The 18,012-nt window shown below is 39.3% G+C and overlaps 1 protein-coding gene across 1 annotated transcript in view; it reads left to right on the plus strand.

Annotated features, from left to right (window-relative positions):
* The window catches only part of LOC138746021 (sodium- and chloride-dependent GABA transporter 1-like), a 29,620-nt gene that overhangs the window by 11,047 nt on the left and 561 nt on the right, over positions 1 to 18,012 (plus strand). The window contains exons 7-13 of the mRNA XM_069903704.1: positions 1,949 to 2,052; positions 3,172 to 3,296; positions 4,784 to 4,896; positions 6,864 to 6,995; positions 9,336 to 9,438; positions 14,137 to 14,237; positions 17,132 to 17,299. Coding sequence (XP_069759805.1) covers positions 1,949 to 2,052; positions 3,172 to 3,296; positions 4,784 to 4,896; positions 6,864 to 6,995; positions 9,336 to 9,438; positions 14,137 to 14,237; positions 17,132 to 17,299 — 846 coding nt within the window. The remainder of the gene's footprint in view (positions 1 to 1,948; positions 2,053 to 3,171; positions 3,297 to 4,783; positions 4,897 to 6,863; positions 6,996 to 9,335; positions 9,439 to 14,136; positions 14,238 to 17,131; positions 17,300 to 18,012) is intronic.

Below are 18,012 nucleotides of genomic sequence, written 5' to 3' on the forward strand. Positions count from 1 at the left end.
TCTGCTCATAGCCTTGAGTGAAGCAGAAGGTATGGACTTACACCTTCCAAAACTGCACAGAGTCTTGTCAGTGCATATTTCATAAGAAGTTATTTGATAGGTTTATTGAATCAAAAAATTGACTTGGTGAATAACCTTCAACCTTCTTCCTTTCTATAGACTCATGCAGAAGGAAACTATTCAATCTTCTACAGCGGATTCAAAGGAAATACATTGAAAGCACATCGACTCAAAGAGGGTTGTGAGGGATAGAGAGTTTAGATTTTATGCATTCTGGTAAACGAGTAGAGAGTTTATGGCAGACGCCCTTCTTCAGTACCACATGGAGTTTGACAACAGATCTCAGGAATGGATATCAACGACAGGAATACAGCACCATTTTTTTATCAGAATGAGATCAAATTTTAATTTTTTTAATTATTTGGATAGATTTTTAACATTTATATTCCAATGCTGAAGATTGTTCTGACCTGGTTTATAAAAAGCAGGATTGATTTATCATAGGAAGAATTTCTTCCTTCACATGTGAATGCATTTCCTTGCTCTATTACAATTAGTAACATTAGTAGCACTGAGCTGCAGCAGTTAATGCCTCATGAATAGAGCTACCTGGATCTTCCATTCCAGATCATCCAAGATGCCCTCCTTCTTCAGAAAATATGGCTTCCCAACAACTGTCATTACCTCAACTCTTACCCACATCTCCTCTATTTCCCTCACATCTGTCAACTTCTCCCTCTCCACCATGCAGGGCCCCAAAGAATTCTTCCACGTGAAGCAATACTTCATGTGAATCTGTAGGCATCATCTACTGTGTCCGGTGCTCCTGTTGCGGTCTCCTCTACATCGGATCATTTCATTGAGCATCTCCACCCTGCTTGCTGCAATAACAGAGACTTCCTAGTGGGCCAATCATTTTAATTTCACAGCCGATTCACACACTGATATATCTAACCATAGCCTCATGCACTGCCAAACCGGAATTGTAAGAACAGCACTTAATATTCTGTGTGGGCAATTTCCAATGAGTTGATAATAACAGCCTCCATTAAAGCTCCCTTGCGCAAGACTTTCTTCCTATTTCTCTATCTCCTTTCCTTCAGCTCCTCACCCCTTTCCATTCAGATCAACCCCTCCACCTATCACTTCTTAGCTTTTTTTCTCTTCTGCCCTCCCACCCATATCTACCATGTCCTCTTACCTGTTAGCTTGTGCACCTCCCACCATGCCCCTTCCTCCCTTGTCTCCTCCCCCAATCCTTTAATTCATGTTCCTGCCTGGTTTTTGCTGATATCTTGAAGAAGGGGTCATACCAAAAATATTGGTTACCCTTTACTTCTTATAGATGCTGTGTGACCTGCTGAGTTTCTCCAGCACTTTTGTGTGTTCCTGCTTAACTTGATCATGATTTTTTTTTGCATTGTTATTCTATGCTTCTGTTGTGAGATTCAGGATTCCTTTTTTTTTAAATCACTTTTCAACCATTTCCAACAATTTGGGCATATCTAGCCTTAGATTGCTCTGTTCCTGCAGCCTGGCATAACAGTTAACACATCACTGTCACAGCACCAGAGACCGGGACCAGGGTTCAAATCCCATGCTGTCTGTAAGGAGTTTGAACGTTCTTCCCGTGTCTGTTTGTGTTTTCTCCGGGTGCTCCAGTTTCCTCCCACCCTTCAAAACGTATTGTGGGTTGCAGATCATTTGGATGGTAGGGACTTATGGGCCAAAAGGGCATGTTACCATGCTGTATGTCTAAATTTTTAAAGTTAAATTTATATTTAACCTGCCACTTATCTGCCTATTACCACCTGTCTATGTTTTTTGAAGTCTATTATTTTCCTTTTCACTTCTAACTAAAATAAATACTGCATGTTGTTTTGTAAGTACTTGCTTTTGATGAACCATTGATAATTACCCATGATGAATGTGTGTTTTCTTTGAATAGGTCTGGCTGGATGCAGCTACACAAATCTTTTTCTCCTATGGACTGGGTCTGGGATCACTTATTGCTTTGGGAAGTTATAATAATTTCCACAACAATGTGTACAGGTAAATCACTTTGTTGTTAATGCAGTCTATTCCAGTGAGAATACTTTGCAGATTCCACCTTTTGTGAAACTGAGCTTTACTGATCTATGGCTTGATATAGTAGTTACATATTTCCTATCCATACAAACAGAAGTCAGAAAGAAAGCTTTCAATTTCTGGTAGCTAACGTGTTAATGCATAATTAATCCATTGTGACACTTGGTTAAATGTGTTCCCTTGTGGTGTGGAATTTCAATTATTGCTGCAAGACATTTTACAACCACTGATATAAGCTTTACAGAAAATTATTTAACCTAGATTACAGTGAAAGGCAATGACATCCTTGTTGGTTAGAGGAAATAAAATGATGAACAAGGTCTAGAATTGGTATAGAACCTTTCCCATTTTTTTCAGGAAATAATTGAAATACTTAAGAAGTATGGATGCTGTTGTAGGATTAGAGATTGAATATGATTGCCCTAGTTTGACACAACAGTAAAACATTTCTCTCTCACTCACACATACACACACACACACACACACACACACACACACACACACACACACACACACACACAGACACACACAAAATATGTTTTTGAAATATTTGCAAGATTCCATTATATAGTACATGAAAACATTGCTCTACTTAATAGAATTTTTAGGCTAATGTGCTCTACACTAATTTAAAAAAAATTGACCTTCCCAGAACTCTGAGGATTGATCCAAAATGTGATTGCATAAGAGAATTCTAGGGAGGATATTAGTACAGCATTTCTTTTCCATTGTCACAGTATTTATAAAGGTACTAAATATTTTACAGATTCTATCACTCCATATTTTCATAAGCCTTTTTTGAGAGAGCTTAATGCTCTGTTTGGCAGCTTGGTTAGAAAGCAGTCAAAGGTATTGCCAGAGAACAGGTTGCCTGCATGCTCATTGGAACACACAAAAATCAGTGATTGAAAGGCATTGGGACAATAAGAATGAAATACAATAGAAAGGATTTTTGAGGATCTAACATTATTTTCCAACTTAACAAATACATCAAGATTAGCTCTTTATCAGTCACTCCTGAAGCAAGATTAATTTAATTCAAGACTCCCGAAATTAAGTCTTTTTGTCTGCTTTACCTTCCAGAGATTGCCTCACAGTGTGCAGTATAAACTCCTGTACCAGCATATTTGCTGGATTAGTCATCTTTTCTGTAATTGGATTCATGTCCCATGTCACAAATAAACCAATAAGTGAACTTGCATCATCAGGTAAGAACAGAGATCCTAGTAAAAACCCCTGGTATCCTATGCGGCACCTATGGGTATTGGTAGATGTTGTATAAGTGTATTTCCTGGTTACTTGAGACTTATAATGCCTAACTGCATTGAGAATAAACCATTTAAAAGAAAAGAGACAAAAATACCAACCTGAACCTACACTGAACAAACTTCACTTGCATTAATATAAAAATGGTAAAGTATTTTACTTTATTTGAAAGCATTTAACCATCTACAGGTTCCTCCTCCACGAAAGATGAACAATAAGATTATAGATAATTAATTCCTCCCTCCTCCTCTTCCCTCCCCCCACAAAGTTTACAGATAAAACCTGACTGAGGTGACTCTTAGTAAGACATTTTAAGAGAGTCACCCCAACGGCGAGCAGCATCAACTAGTTCTTCATCCTGAGTGATGCCATTGCATCAGTAACTTTATTCAAACAGCTGCTATGAGCAAAGCATGACCAAGGCACTCCGCTGGCTGAATATTTGTTCCCATCTTCACCAAATGTTTATATGTAATTTTTTTAAATTTTTACACTATTTTCATCTATGATTTTATTCTTATTTGTTTTAATTTTTAAAATTTATTTTCCTCAATTTTTTTTGCTGATTGTTTGAGGCAGACATTTGCTTGAATTCCAGATACCAGGGATTTTACTGTATTTGTATAACTGAAGAGATATTTAGGTTTGTGGCTTGATTTTCATATTGGGTTTCCAGTGGGTATTACCGAGTTTTTAATTTTTAAAAAAAAATTTAGACATTCTGCACAGTAACAGGCCCTTTCAGCCCATGCTGCCTAGTTACATCCAAATTGCTTCCTTGCTCCATTCGTCAACCAGATTACTGAAAATCTATAATAGGAAGGACTTCTGACTTCATTACTGATGTCAATAACTTGATCAAATACTATTTATTTTATCAGCTCTGTTAAGGCTTTCATACACGGTAACTGCCCATGCTATTAGGGGTTGAAAAAATAATTAGAAACATATTCTGATCAAACAGGAATGATTATGAGTAGCTAAAAGCTGCATGTATGGCAGTAATGAGTGAGTGGACATCTAACTTTAGTGGGTAAAATTAATCACTATGTAGTCCCCAAGAAGAAATTATTTCATCCCTACTCGAGCATATTATCCATTCATGAAACTGCCATCATTGTAAAGGGGAAAGAGATCAGATAGCCCAGAGACACACCCAACTCCTTGATAAGCATGGAACTTCACCTATTATTTAAGAAGACAGGTGTTCTGAAAATTTCTCCAGTGGCTCATGCTGTGCCACAGCATGGAACTGCTGGTGTGTTCTGTCCTCATCTTCCTGACCCCATCTTAGGATCTAGACTGACAGGCAGGATTTCTACTTCAACGTACCAATGTTTTCTGTGGAATATATGTTTTTTTAATTAGTCGATCTACAACCTGTAGTTCTGGAGCATCAGTTTAAATGGCCTTGTGATTCCTTGCACAGGCCCTGGGCTAGCATTTCTAGCTTATCCACAGGCTGTGACGCAGCTGCACCCATCATCACTGTGGGCTATTCTCTTCTTCTCCATGCTACTGATGCTTGGCCTGGATTCACAGGTTAGTACTGACATTACGTAAAGTTAGTAACAGTCATTTCTGACACGATGTCAGTAACATTCAGGCATCAAAGGGGGAAAAGAAAGTAATGAATTCTGAATTAAAATTATTTTTGTTATTTCACTTTCAAACTTTGTTGTTCTGATGATGCTTTTGTTTTCTGCTCTGGAATATTAACTTACGACTTTTAATCATTTGTGAGAGCAGGATGGTGAGTTCTCATTCTGAAACGCATAAAGTTGAACAAGTCATTACTTAATATTCAGGTGCATGCTTTAAATACCAGGAGTCCTCAGCTAATGATCAAGATTGGGATGCTTCACGTCTCCATATTCCTTCTCGCCTGACTTGTTGCATGAGTATTTTCACTCCACCATTGATGGCTAGGCCCAACAATTTGGCCGTTAAACTCCAGGATACATTCCCTAAAACTTTTGAGCTTTTTACCTCCCTCTGTTCGCTCTCCTGAAAATCTCTTTGATCAAATTTTTAGCTTGATATCTTGACAGCTTTCTGTCTGGCTCATAGTCAAATTTTGCACGAGCATGACCTTGATGTAAGTCATTGGGGTTGTTGTAGTTTCTGGATATTAATCCAAAGGTGCGAGTTCACCTCTTACCACAGCCAACCAGCAGATTTAGAATAAACTTTTAAAATTCCAGCTACATTTTGGATAAAATCTAGCATCCGTTAGAGTAATAGATGGTCATAAAACATTTAATATCCTTTTGCAGGTAATCAGGAATCCTTACCTGGTCTGATATAAATGTAGGTCCAGTCCCACATCACGATAGTCTCAGATTCTCATCTTGGGACTTGTGTCAAAGATGGGAAAGTTGTGCTACAAAGTAATCAAATATCATATGTAATCATGTTCAATGACCAATATACATACCAAGTTTTTCTATCATTGTCCCTGAATAAAACACCACAGAACACAAGTTGAGTGGGGGATGCCCAACAATCTCCACCCACAAGAGTAATTCAGTAACATCACCACATCGCAAGGAAAACCACATGTGAATAATTTCTAGTAAAACCCCCAGTATCTATTACCTTTGGGGATTGGCAGTTGTCAGATAAGTGAATAAATTGCTTGAGATTGTGTGTTTTCTGGATTGGTGAACTAACCACTAGGGGTGCCAATTTTAAACTTTTGTATTTTTTTAACCTATTTATTTTCTGCAATTATTTATGCCAGTTGCTTGAGGCTGCCAGTGACTTAAATTCTGGATAATGGAGAATTAACTTTGTCTATACCAATGTATCTGTACATACAAACACTTGAGAAAACCAGATTCTGTTTTCATATTGAGGACAAGCTTTATCACGTTGATTGTATTACCATTGTGCTAAGCCATTTTAAACATCCTATCAGAGATATACTTTGCCATTTTCTGTAGTTTCGTCGTCTGCATATCTCAAACTTTTCCATCAACATCAGGTAAAAATGGCTGTGTATATTGAAGCTCTCCTTTGCCAGTCAAAATAAGCTTGAAGTTTCTCATCAATTATCCGAAACCAACAGTGGTGCACAAATTGAAGAATAAGTAATTGGTGGCACGGTTGGCAAAGCAGTTGGCACAATGCCTTTACAGCACCAGCGATCAGGACCGGGGTTCGAATTCCACACTGCCTGTAAAGAGTTTGTACATTCTCCCCATGTCTGGTGGGTTTCCCTGGGGGGTGCCAGTTTCCTCTCACCGTTCAAAGTGTACCAGCAGTTGGAGGTTCATTGAGCGGCATGGACTCGTGGGCCGAAATGGCCTGTTACCATGCTGTATGTCTATTTTTTTTAAATTCAAAAGTATTTCTTTGTTATTTCCTTTAGACTTGTGTATTTATCACTGTACAAATTCCTGATCCAGAAATCTAATCAAAACAATGATATAATTTTTCCTGATTCCAGTGTTTATATCATTTTTATATTCTTCATATTGTTGTGATCTATTGACTCTTTCTTTCAGTTCTGCACAGTGGAAGGTTTTGTTACTGCCCTAATGGATGAATATCCTCAGATCCTACGAACTCATAAAAAATTGTTTATTGCAGTGGTATGCAGCATTTCATACATCATTGGATTGTGTAACGTTACTCAGGTACTTTGAGATAATATCCTCAGACACATTTATATTGTGCTCCGCAAATTCTACACTGGAAGTGTAAACATTATAACTTAAGCAGTTGTGGGTTTCTCTGCAGCTCAAGTATTTTGCATTTGGTGCATCAACCTGTTTTTAAAATGAGGTTATAATTTTGTGGCAACATGATAAATTATTGCCAAATTTGAGCTGTAGACAAGGATCTATTTGTAGGTGCTTAAGGCAGTTTACTTAGAACCAGAAACAATCAGTTGAAATAAAATTAATTGACTGCAGTAACCCGCAGTAAATTCAATATGATATTATACTACCCACTTAGAACATCTCCTCATGGTAAGTAGAACAATCACTCAAAATATGCCAGTCATAATTCTTTGTCACTCAATAATTAATTTGTTTTTGAACCAATATCAAATGGCAAAGATCATTATAAGGGGAAAAAGATATGTACTATGTGCATATTAAAAACCTAAAGAATTAACAATTTACTAATTATAATTTATTGGATTTCAAATCTATAAACTAACCAAGTCTTCTGACACTTTACTATCATTTTGCTCTATACCAGCAATTCTCAGCATGGACAATACGGTCACCCTGGAGGCCATAAGGTCTCCCAGGGGCCACTGTACATTTAAGTGGGGCCATGGACTGAAATCATAAAATATTTTTTTTAATGTAGTTGGTAGGAGAGAAGTACAGAAGAAACCAACCAAACATGACTGCTTTAAAGCACAAAGCTGGAAAATCTCACCAGGTCAAACAGTGTACTTTAGAGAGCACAGATAAGGACACATAACCAATGATTCAGGCTTGAGACCTTCATTGTTGGTTATGTATCTTTATATTTGCTCTCTAAAGTGCACCATTTGACCTGCTGAGTTTCACCAGCATTGAGATTTTACTTCAACCACAGTGTCTGCAGACTTTCATGTTTTACTCAAACTCACAAGAGAAAAGGACCTCGATCAAGCAGATGTCAGAATAGCTTGTGTGCTTGACAGTGTTGAGATTAAGGAATAGGAGGAGTTGGATCTTCTTAAAAAAATCAAGATTGAGGTCTACAGGATTATGAGAGACATAGATAGGGTAGACAGCCATCACCTGTTTCCCAGGACAGGAATAGCAAACACCAAAGGACATGTGTATAAAGTGAAGGGAGGGAAGTTTAGGGGAGACATCAGGTTTTTAAAAAAAAGTTATGGGTGCCTGGAATCCCTTGAAGGGGATGCTGGTGGAGGCTGAAACATAAGGGGCATTTAAGAGTCTTAGACATGCAAATGGATGGAAGAAATATAGAGGGTTACAGGGTAGGAAAGGTCTCAATTTTTTTTTAAAAAGGGATATGTGGGTTGACACAACATCACAGGCTAAAGGACCTGCACTGTGCAGTAGTGTTATATGATCTTCTTCTTCTTCTTCTTTGGCTTGGCTTCGCGGACGAAGATTTATGGAGGGGGTAAAAGTCCACGTCAGCTGCAGGCTCGTTTGTGGCTGACAAGTCCGATGTGGGACAGGCAGACACGGTTGCAGCGGCTGCAGGGGAAAATTGGTTGGTTGGGGTTGGGTGTTGGGTTTTTCCTCCTTTGCCTTTTGTCAGTGAGGTGGGCTCTGCGGTCTTCTTCAAAGGAGGTTGCTGCCCGCCAAACTGTGAGGCGCCAAGATGCACGGTTTGAGGCGATATCAGCCCACTGGCGGTGGTCAATGCGGCAGGCACCAAGAGATTTCTTTAGGCAGTCCTTGTACCTTTTCTTTGGTGCTCCTCTGTCACGGTGGCCAGTGGAGAGTTCGCCATATAACACGATCTTGGGAAGGCGATGGTCCTCCATTCTGGAGACGTGACTAATTACTTCACAGTGAAGGGGGCCCATAAACCTTGAGCAGAATACTAAGGGGGCCATAGCCAAAAAAAAGTTTGAGATTAGCTGCTCTATTCCATTTCATTGGGAAAGCAAGTGAGTTATAGTTGTGCAAGATGAATCAATGGACTACCATTGCTGATGCTGGGTTTACTGGGCAAGTGTAAAGAAGTATATTCATATTCCTGGAATGGTTATGTTCCAGCTACTGCATCCAGGTTTCTTTGCATGACGTTTAATTGGTGGGTTTCTCCAGTGTTAGTAGGTTTCGGTGCTGTTTCCAATGATCTATGTCAACGAGTCGGTGTTAATTTTGGTCAGCCTTTACCAATTGTTAAATTTGCTGTCCAACCACATCACTGACTTTTGCATTCTGGGCTGCTTTACATATAATAAGCCAAGGCGATGATTTCTAACTGAATTTGTATGTTTTTTTACCCCTTATATTTCTGACTGTTGTTTCTGTTTGTGGATACAGGGTGGTCTGTACGTGTTCAAGCTGTTCGATTATTATTCTGCCAGTGGGATGACACTTCTCTTTCTGGTTTTCTTTGAAACTATCTCAATATCTTGGTTTTATGGTTAGTTTCCTGATGAAAATATTACCTCAATCTCCAATTATTAAGAAACAGACCCTAACCCTGACCCTTAACCCTGACCCTTAACCCTAACCCTTAACCCTAACCCTTAACCCTGACCCTTAACCCTGACCCTTAACCCTGACCCTTAACCCTGACCCTTAACCCTGACCCTTAACCCTGACCCTTAACCCTGACCCTTAACCCTGACCCTTAACCCTGACCCTTAACCCTGACCCTTAACCCTGACCCTTAACCCTGACCCTTAACCCTGACCCTTAACCCTGACCCTTAACCCTGACCCTTAACCCTGACCCTTAACCCTGACCCTTAACCCTGACCCTTAACCCTGACCCTTAACCCTGACCCTTAACCCTTAACCCTTAACCCTTAACCCTTAACCCTTAACCCTTAACCCTAACCCTTAAGCCTAACCCTTAAGCCTAACCCTTAAGCCTAACCCTTAAGCCTAACCCTTAAGCCTAACCCTTAAGCCTAACCCTTAAGCCTAACCCTTAAGCCTAACCCAACCCTTGACCCTTGACCCTTGACCCTTGACCCTTGACCCTTGACCCTTGACCCTAACGACCCTAACCCTTGACCCTAACCCTTGACCCTAACCCTTGACCCTAACCCTTGACCCTAACCCTTGACCCTAACCCTTGACCCTAACCCTTGACCCTAACCCTTGACCCTAACCCTTGACCCTAACCCTTGACCCTAACCCTTGACCCTAACCCTTGACCCTAACCCTTGACCCTAACCCTTGACCCTAACCCTTGACCCTAACCCTTGACCCTAACCCTTGACCCTAACCCTTGACCCTAACCCTTGACCCTAACCCTTAAGCCTAACCCTTAAGCCTAACCCTTAAGCCTAACCCTTAAGCCTAACCCTTAAGCCTAACCCTTAAGCCTAACCCTTAAGCCTAACCCTTAAGCCTTAACCCTTAACCCTTAACCCTAACCCTTAACCCTAACCCTTAACCCTAACCCTTAACCCTAACCCTTAACCCTTAACCCTAACCCTTAACCCTAACCCTTAACCCTAACCCTTAACCCTAACCCTTAACCCTAACCCTTAACCCTAACCCTTAACCCTAACCCTTAACCCTAACCCTTAACCCTAACCCTTAACCCTAACCCTTAACCCTAACCCTTAACCCTAACCCTTAACCCTAACCCTTAACCCTAACCCTTAACCCTTAACCCTAACCCTTAACCCTAACCCTTAACCCTAACCCTTAACCCTAACCCTTAACCCTTAACCCTAACCCTTAACCCTAACCCTTAACCCTAACCCTTAACCCTAACCCTAAACCTTAACCCTAACCCTTAACCCTAACCCTTAACCCTAACCCTTAACCCTAACCCTTAACCCTAACCCTTAACCCTAACCCTTAACCCTAACCCTTAACCCTAACCCTTAACCCTAACCCTTAACCCTTAACCCTTAACCCTTAACCCTTAACCCTTAACCCTTAACCCTTACCCTTAACCCTAACCCTTAACCCTAACCCTTAACCCTAACCCTTAACCCTTAACCTTAACCCTAACCCTTAACCCTAACCCTTAACCCTAACCCTTAACCCTAACCCTTAACCCTAACCCTTAACCCTAACCCTTAACCCTAACCCTTAACCCTAACCCTTAACCCTAACCCTTAACCCTAACCCTAACCGCCAAATATATATTTGCATGTGATCCATTTTATTATTCTATCCTGCGGTTAACTATGAGAAAAATAAAAATCACATTTAAATGGCAAAATTAATGTAGCAGAAATCTGTATCAATAATATTGCTTTTAAAACAACAAGTTCTAGGGTGGCCATTCCAAAATACGCTATATACAGTGTTTAAAGAAAAATATATATATTTTTTTATACGAGATTTAAACGGTATTGCAAAAACAATAAATGCAAACAATGTCCTCCTTTTGGAATGGGCATACTAATTTATCAAAGCGAGAACACATTCAGTACAATTGGTGAGATTCTTCCATTTTTAACTTCATACACCACACTTCAGAGGGCCTCAGCAGTGAGAAGGCAGCTCAATAGAAAGAAAATTTAGAGTCATCCCTAGATTCCTGTTCTTGACCACCCAGGGATTAAAAAACAAAGATAGCATTGCTTAAAGCTTGGGAAAAGGCTTCCGACTTGCTGTCCCAAAAGGAATGTCGGAAAAGTTCAGAGGAAAAGAAATCAAATTTTATCTTTTTTTTCCCCACTCTGGATCTCTAATTTTATCAATAAACCAGTGAAATTTGTAACACCATGGTACTTGTGAGGTCTGTCATTTTACACTTGCCCAGTAAACCCAGCTCAAGGTTTATGGGCTCCCTTCACTATGAAGTAGTTAACATAGAGCGTAGAACATATAACACTACTGCACAGTACAGGTCCTTTAGCCTGTGGTGTTGTGCCAACCCACATATCCATTTTTTTTAAAAATTGAGACCTTTCCTACCCTGCAATCCTCTATATTTCTTCCATCCATTTGCATGTCTAAGACTCTCAAGTACAAGTTGTACTTGTATATCGTTTCTATTTGGGCATAAAATAGAACAGGCTTTTTTTTAAACAAACTCTAGCAACAAAGAGGTAAGTAAGAACATGCCTATTGAGAGAGAACTCAGCTGGGTTCCCTCTACATTCCTTCACTGGAAATTGGTGCTGACTTCATGCATTTCAACAATAGCGTTTGCACAGCATGGATCTACAGCCTACTTGCTGCCCATAAAAATGCTTCGGGGAGGGGTGGGGGGTGATTGCAAAATGATTATGAATATCATGCAATATTTCTACAGTAAAGTTACATTTTATGTATGCAACATGATATTTTATTCCATTATGCAGTAAACATGCAATAATTGAAATGTACTAGAGCAAAACATTAAAGAGGCAGGGCAGATCAGGTTACGAAAGCCCACATAGTATATGACTTATATACACCATTCTGAAATTCAACTGACTTTAATAGAAAGGAGTACAACATATATTGTTGTATGTATGCTTGTACATACAAGAAAGGATTTCAATTCCATGCTTAATAAAGGGAAAACTGAATGATGGCATGGTCATGAACCAAGGCAGGTTTTATAGGTAGTTCTGGCTTGGAATTAAATAAAGAAGGTTATTAAATCTACATTGAAGTCAGGCAATATGAAAATAGAGCAGTAGTTAACAATGACAGTATATGTTGGTGTACATGATTGTCCTTGAACTTTAAAAATGTCACCCCAAAACCAGGGTCATCTTAAATGCCAAATATAAAATCTGAACCTTAACAGCAGTCTCCCCCCCCCACCCCCCCCATGGGGTCCATCTGCCCAGTCTGACTGACGTTGGCTCTGCACAGGCTTTAAATGGCCTGTTAATGGAGCTGACGATGGTTTATTTTAAAATATGCTAATAAAATGTAAACCTTTAATGGGTAATTTGCTTTTAAAATATTGTGAAGTAGTATATTAAATGTGCCTAGCAACATCACTCCACTGGTCAGCAATAAGTATCAAACTTGGAGTAGCCATATACAGCAAATGTAGCTCAAAACCTACATTTTAGGTGTAAATTCAGGGTCGTCCTATACACGAGTCATCTTATATGGTGATATATATGGTAAATAACTTTATAGAAAATGACATAACAGGCGGTCAACAGGTGGAGGAGACTTTTAGGGTAGAACAGTTATGGAAGTTTGCAATATGGAAATGTAGTGATCAGATAACCATGTAGAAAACCAAATGTATTAATAGGATATGCCAGAAATGTAGATTTAGGATAGATTTCTTTTTCAATAGCTCCTGGGAGATGGGGATTGGAGGCAAGGTCTGAATTTATAACAATCCATATTAGCCCTTGTATTGAGTTAGGAAGTTGTATCAAACATAGCCCATAAGAGGTTCAATAGATTTCATTTCTTGAAAAAACTGGTTGGGCGCTGGTAGCAGTCTTGATTCCATTAAATGATGGAAAAGGTTTGAGAGCCTTCTGTTCCTATGCTTCAATGTTACAACAAATGTTTGGGATCTGTAAGGTAAAACATCATGAGATGGGAATGTGTAGGGAGTTACCCTGTACAGGGCAGTAACAAGAAGGGGAGGTGTCCTTGTACTCCTGTTAGGTAAAACATCATGAGATGGGAATGTACAGGGCTGTAACAAGATGTGAATGCATCCTTGTACTTACAAGATAAGAGAGACATTGATGGATTGAGAGGCAGGAAGCTAGCAGGGAAAGGATAGCAACAGTTTTAGTCATTGGACAAGTAATGATATGATGATGTTCTAAGCATGTATCCAAGGGTATAAAAAATCACCATTTTGCTGATAACGGCAGAATGCATTCTCCGACTAACTTTGTTAGTCGCAAGTGTTACAATCCGGTAATAAAGAACAAAGAACCCTGATTTCGACTCAGTCTGGTGTTTGTCTCACTCATTCATGAACAAAGCAGACCTAACAGATCTGATCGAGATCCAAAAGAGAATTGAATGGTCATCTTCATAGTGTTGTTATATCTAAATCTACCTTCTACATTTATAACATTGGATAACTTTCTGCAGTGAGCCCTGAGAGTTAAATATATGATAATCACTCAGACACAATAAGATCTTCAATAAAAAGTGATCCATGTGAAAGGAAATTGAAACCGATGGGTAATATAAATGGAATTTTTTGTTACATTTTTTTTTTACAGGAGTTAACAAGTTTTATAAAAACATTGAAGAAATGATTGGGTACAAGCCTTGCATTTGGTGGAAGCTTTGTTGGGTATACTTTACACCTATTATAATTCTGGTAAGAGAAAGACCTCTCTTCTAAAAACATATTTTAATGTAATAGACAAAATACATGCCTCTAACCCATACACCACATTTTTTGTCACCTGACCTACACAGCTCAACTTACTTTTTGTCATGAACCAGAAAGTAATGGAATACTCCTTGCAGAACAGAAAGCAAATAAATATGCTTTATTTCTCATCAAGATGTTCCCCATTCAAATCCTGGACCATCTTTGTAGGACAGTCCAGCATCAATATTCTTAGTCCAGTTTGTTCCTGGACTAGAGAGAAAAAACAATCATGATTGATCTATGAAAGAACTGACAGGTTAATCTCACAGAATTGAATTGCTTTAACATATCAAGAAGGAAACTGTTCATCTTCCCAGAATACCTTATTTAAATTCCATCACCTGGGGTTCAGCCCCCTCACTTCCCCACCGCACCCCCCACCACAATCTCAAAACAAGCCTGATCAAAGCTACTAATGACTAAACTATCAAACCTTCCTCATCCTCCTTGTCTACAGCTTTTGATGTGTGTGAATACTCATTTGTTTGATTGCACTCTTGCATAGACAACCATCAAAAGTGACTTCACTTCCATCTTTCTACCATTAGTCCTGATATGAGCAAAGGATCCTTGATCACTTCCTTTTTTTAATCTTCATCTAATTCCTTGGCAATGTTCTTCACACGTTGTCGCACGTGCTCTGATTATATTTAATTTCACGAGTCACGTGCCTGGTCCTCTAAAATCTTCTTTTCTAGAAATTATTTGCTCACCCAAAAGTGCCAGTGAGCATACTGTTGAGTCAGTAAATTGAAAATTGCTGGACTTGGCCGACCATCTAAGTCTCATCCGCCTACAAATACCTAGGTGAAATCAGATGAAGAGTTCCCTGCATTAGAAGATGTCAAATGAAACTCGAGGTCTCAGAAGTGAGGAGACCTCAGTCTTAACACCCATCTACAGATTGCCCTGATAGCATGTGATGTGAGACAAGGCATAGAGTGGAGATCATCTCCTGTCAATGCTCTTTAAGGCATTTTATGATACTCTGACTCACTTATGAAATTTAAGTTTGCTTCATGGGTAACAGGCCATTTCAGCCCAAGAGTACATACCGGGGGTGTAGGTTAATCGGGTGGCGTAGACCCATGGGCCAAAATGGCCTGTTATCTTGCTGTATGTCTAAATTAAAATTAAAAGGTTGGCCACCCTGCTTTAAATAATATGAAAATAATTTTTTTTAAATTAATAATTTGTAGTAATTAAAACACAGTAATAATTATAACATTAAAAGTAATTTAATCTTTTTCTATCTAATCTCCAGAACAAGGATCCCAATTTAAATAAATGGGGCTCCTGCTCCCACATCAGGTCTGTCAGGGCTAGAACTGGAAAGATGGATTCTCCAGTGTAATGCTGGAGAATTTCAGCATCACTGGGCTCCACCACTGGATTCCAGGGAGAGTAAGTACAAGTGGTGAAGAGCAACCATGTGCTGGAGCATTTGTCACTCAGCTCACACCAGATTTTCTAAGTCTGAGGCTAACTGACCTGAGAGAGATGAGCTCCTCTAGTTTCCTTCAGACATACCATCCTCTTCTCTGTGTTACTTGATAAGCCAATAAGTAAAAGGAGAATCTTAATTTTAAAATGTTTTTATTACTCCCAGAGTGTTTAATTTTCATTAATCTACTTCTGTGTGGATTTGTTGTAATCCAGAAAATGTTACCATCAGTGTTAAAATAGCAAGATCCCACAGCAGGTAAAAGTGGCCAGATTTTACCAGCAATTTTATATCCATCTGATGCAGCTCAAAGCATGCTATATAGTAACAGCAGTGCATTTTGCATTAGCTCATAATTCAGTTCCATTAAAGTTAATAACTTGAGTTTCAGAAATGGAGTGCAGTGTTAATACTGGAAGAATTCTTCCTCACATCTTTTACTATTTCCAATAGAATGGACTCATTTAACTGACAGGGCAAATGGGCCCTAATTTAAATTCTATTTGAAAAGGTACCATTTTTCTAGTGCAACTCTTATATCTCTCCTTAAATAATAATGTTCAATAATCCAGCGATCATTGTGGGATTAGAGGTGGAAAAGGTGAGCAAATTTATGTTATTGGGAGTCACTATATTGGAATATCTTTCCTGGTCTCAACACACTAATGGCATCATGAAGAAAGACGTGAGCGCCTCTACTTCCTCAGGAGTTTGTGGAGGTTTGGAATGACATCGGAAATCCGGGTAATTTCCACAGATGCATCACGGTCTGGTATGGGGACACCTACCTGAGCATAAAGCCCTCCAAAAGATACTGGACACAGCCCGGAATATCACATGCGAAACCCTCTCCACTCTCAAAAAATCTATAGGGAATGCTGCCGTCGGAGAGCAGAACTAATCATCAAGGATCCACACCACCCAGCATCCGCTCTGTTCTCGCTACTACATCAGGAAAGAGATTCAGGTGCCACAAGACTCACACCATCAGGTTCACGAACAGCTGCTCCCCCTCCACCATCAGACTCCTCAACAACAAACTCAACCAGGGACTCATTTAAGGACTCTTACTTGTTCACTATTTTTTTCCTCTCTGTATTGCACCATCAATTTGTTTAGATTTCTTTATTTGTTTACATGTGTTTGTTGAGTACAGTATTTTTGTACTACCAATGAGTGGCAATTCTAGTTGACCTGCAGGAGAAAGAATCTCAGGGTGCTATGTGATGATATGTATGCACTCTGACAATAAATCTGAAATCAAAACCAGGCACAGAGCCCATAATACAAGCACTGATCCAATTGACTTGCAAAAAGCATATCCTCTATATTGATACTTAGATCATGGTGTGATGAATTCATTTCTGAATACTGTTTTGTTCCTGTTTTCTAGGGAGTATTTATCTTCAGTGCTGTTGAAATGTCACCATTGACCCTTGGGGATTACATCTATCCCAAATGGGGACAGGGGATTGGTTGGTTCATGGCACTCTCCTCTATGCTCTTTATCCCTGGATACATGGTCTATATGCTTTTCACCACCAAAGGAACTCTCATACAGGTATGGAGAAACTATCTGGAATACAGCACCATACTTCATACTTTCACTAACTCTGGTTATCACATTAATTTTATTAAAAGAAAATTCAAGTCAACTGCTTTTTCAAGTATTTGAAAGCTACTTAAACTTGACTAGGGCTTTGTGCCTATTGGTCTTGTAATGCGCGTCGAAAGAACCAAAGACTTGTTGATCCAAACCAAGGCTTTTATTAACTAAAAGACTGGAGCATATTCCAAGTAGGTCGACCAGTCCAGAATGACCTGGTCTGGCTAGGAGCAATCCTTTAAGACCTGCCAGTCGGTGTGGCTACACTCTCAGCCAATCACAGTCATCCTACACTACCCTCTGTACATATACACATTGGTGATAGAATCTGTACTATCACAGGTATTAAATGACAAGAAGAGAATAAGCAGGCAGAATTCAAGCCAACCAAAAATGCATGGTGGTGTGCTAATCATTTGAAGTGGTTATGTAGCTAATCTATGAGTGCAGACAGTTGACTTGACAAAGACTGACTCAGTGATCCTGATTTAGGGAAGCAGTTGTGTGCACAGTTCAATAGGTGAAGCCCTATTAGGGCTACTGCCCTAATATTTCTGGATTGCAACCTAATGCTGGAAAACTTGCACTTTTTAAAAAAATGATAGTCAATTATTATTCAGGATTTAAAGAAACCCATCTCAGTGATATATTTGCAGGTTCACTCTTCC

This window comes from Narcine bancroftii, chromosome 11, assembly GCF_036971445.1.
Source record: "Narcine bancroftii isolate sNarBan1 chromosome 11, sNarBan1.hap1, whole genome shotgun sequence".
Taxonomy (NCBI): Eukaryota; Metazoa; Chordata; class Chondrichthyes; order Torpediniformes; family Narcinidae; genus Narcine; species Narcine bancroftii.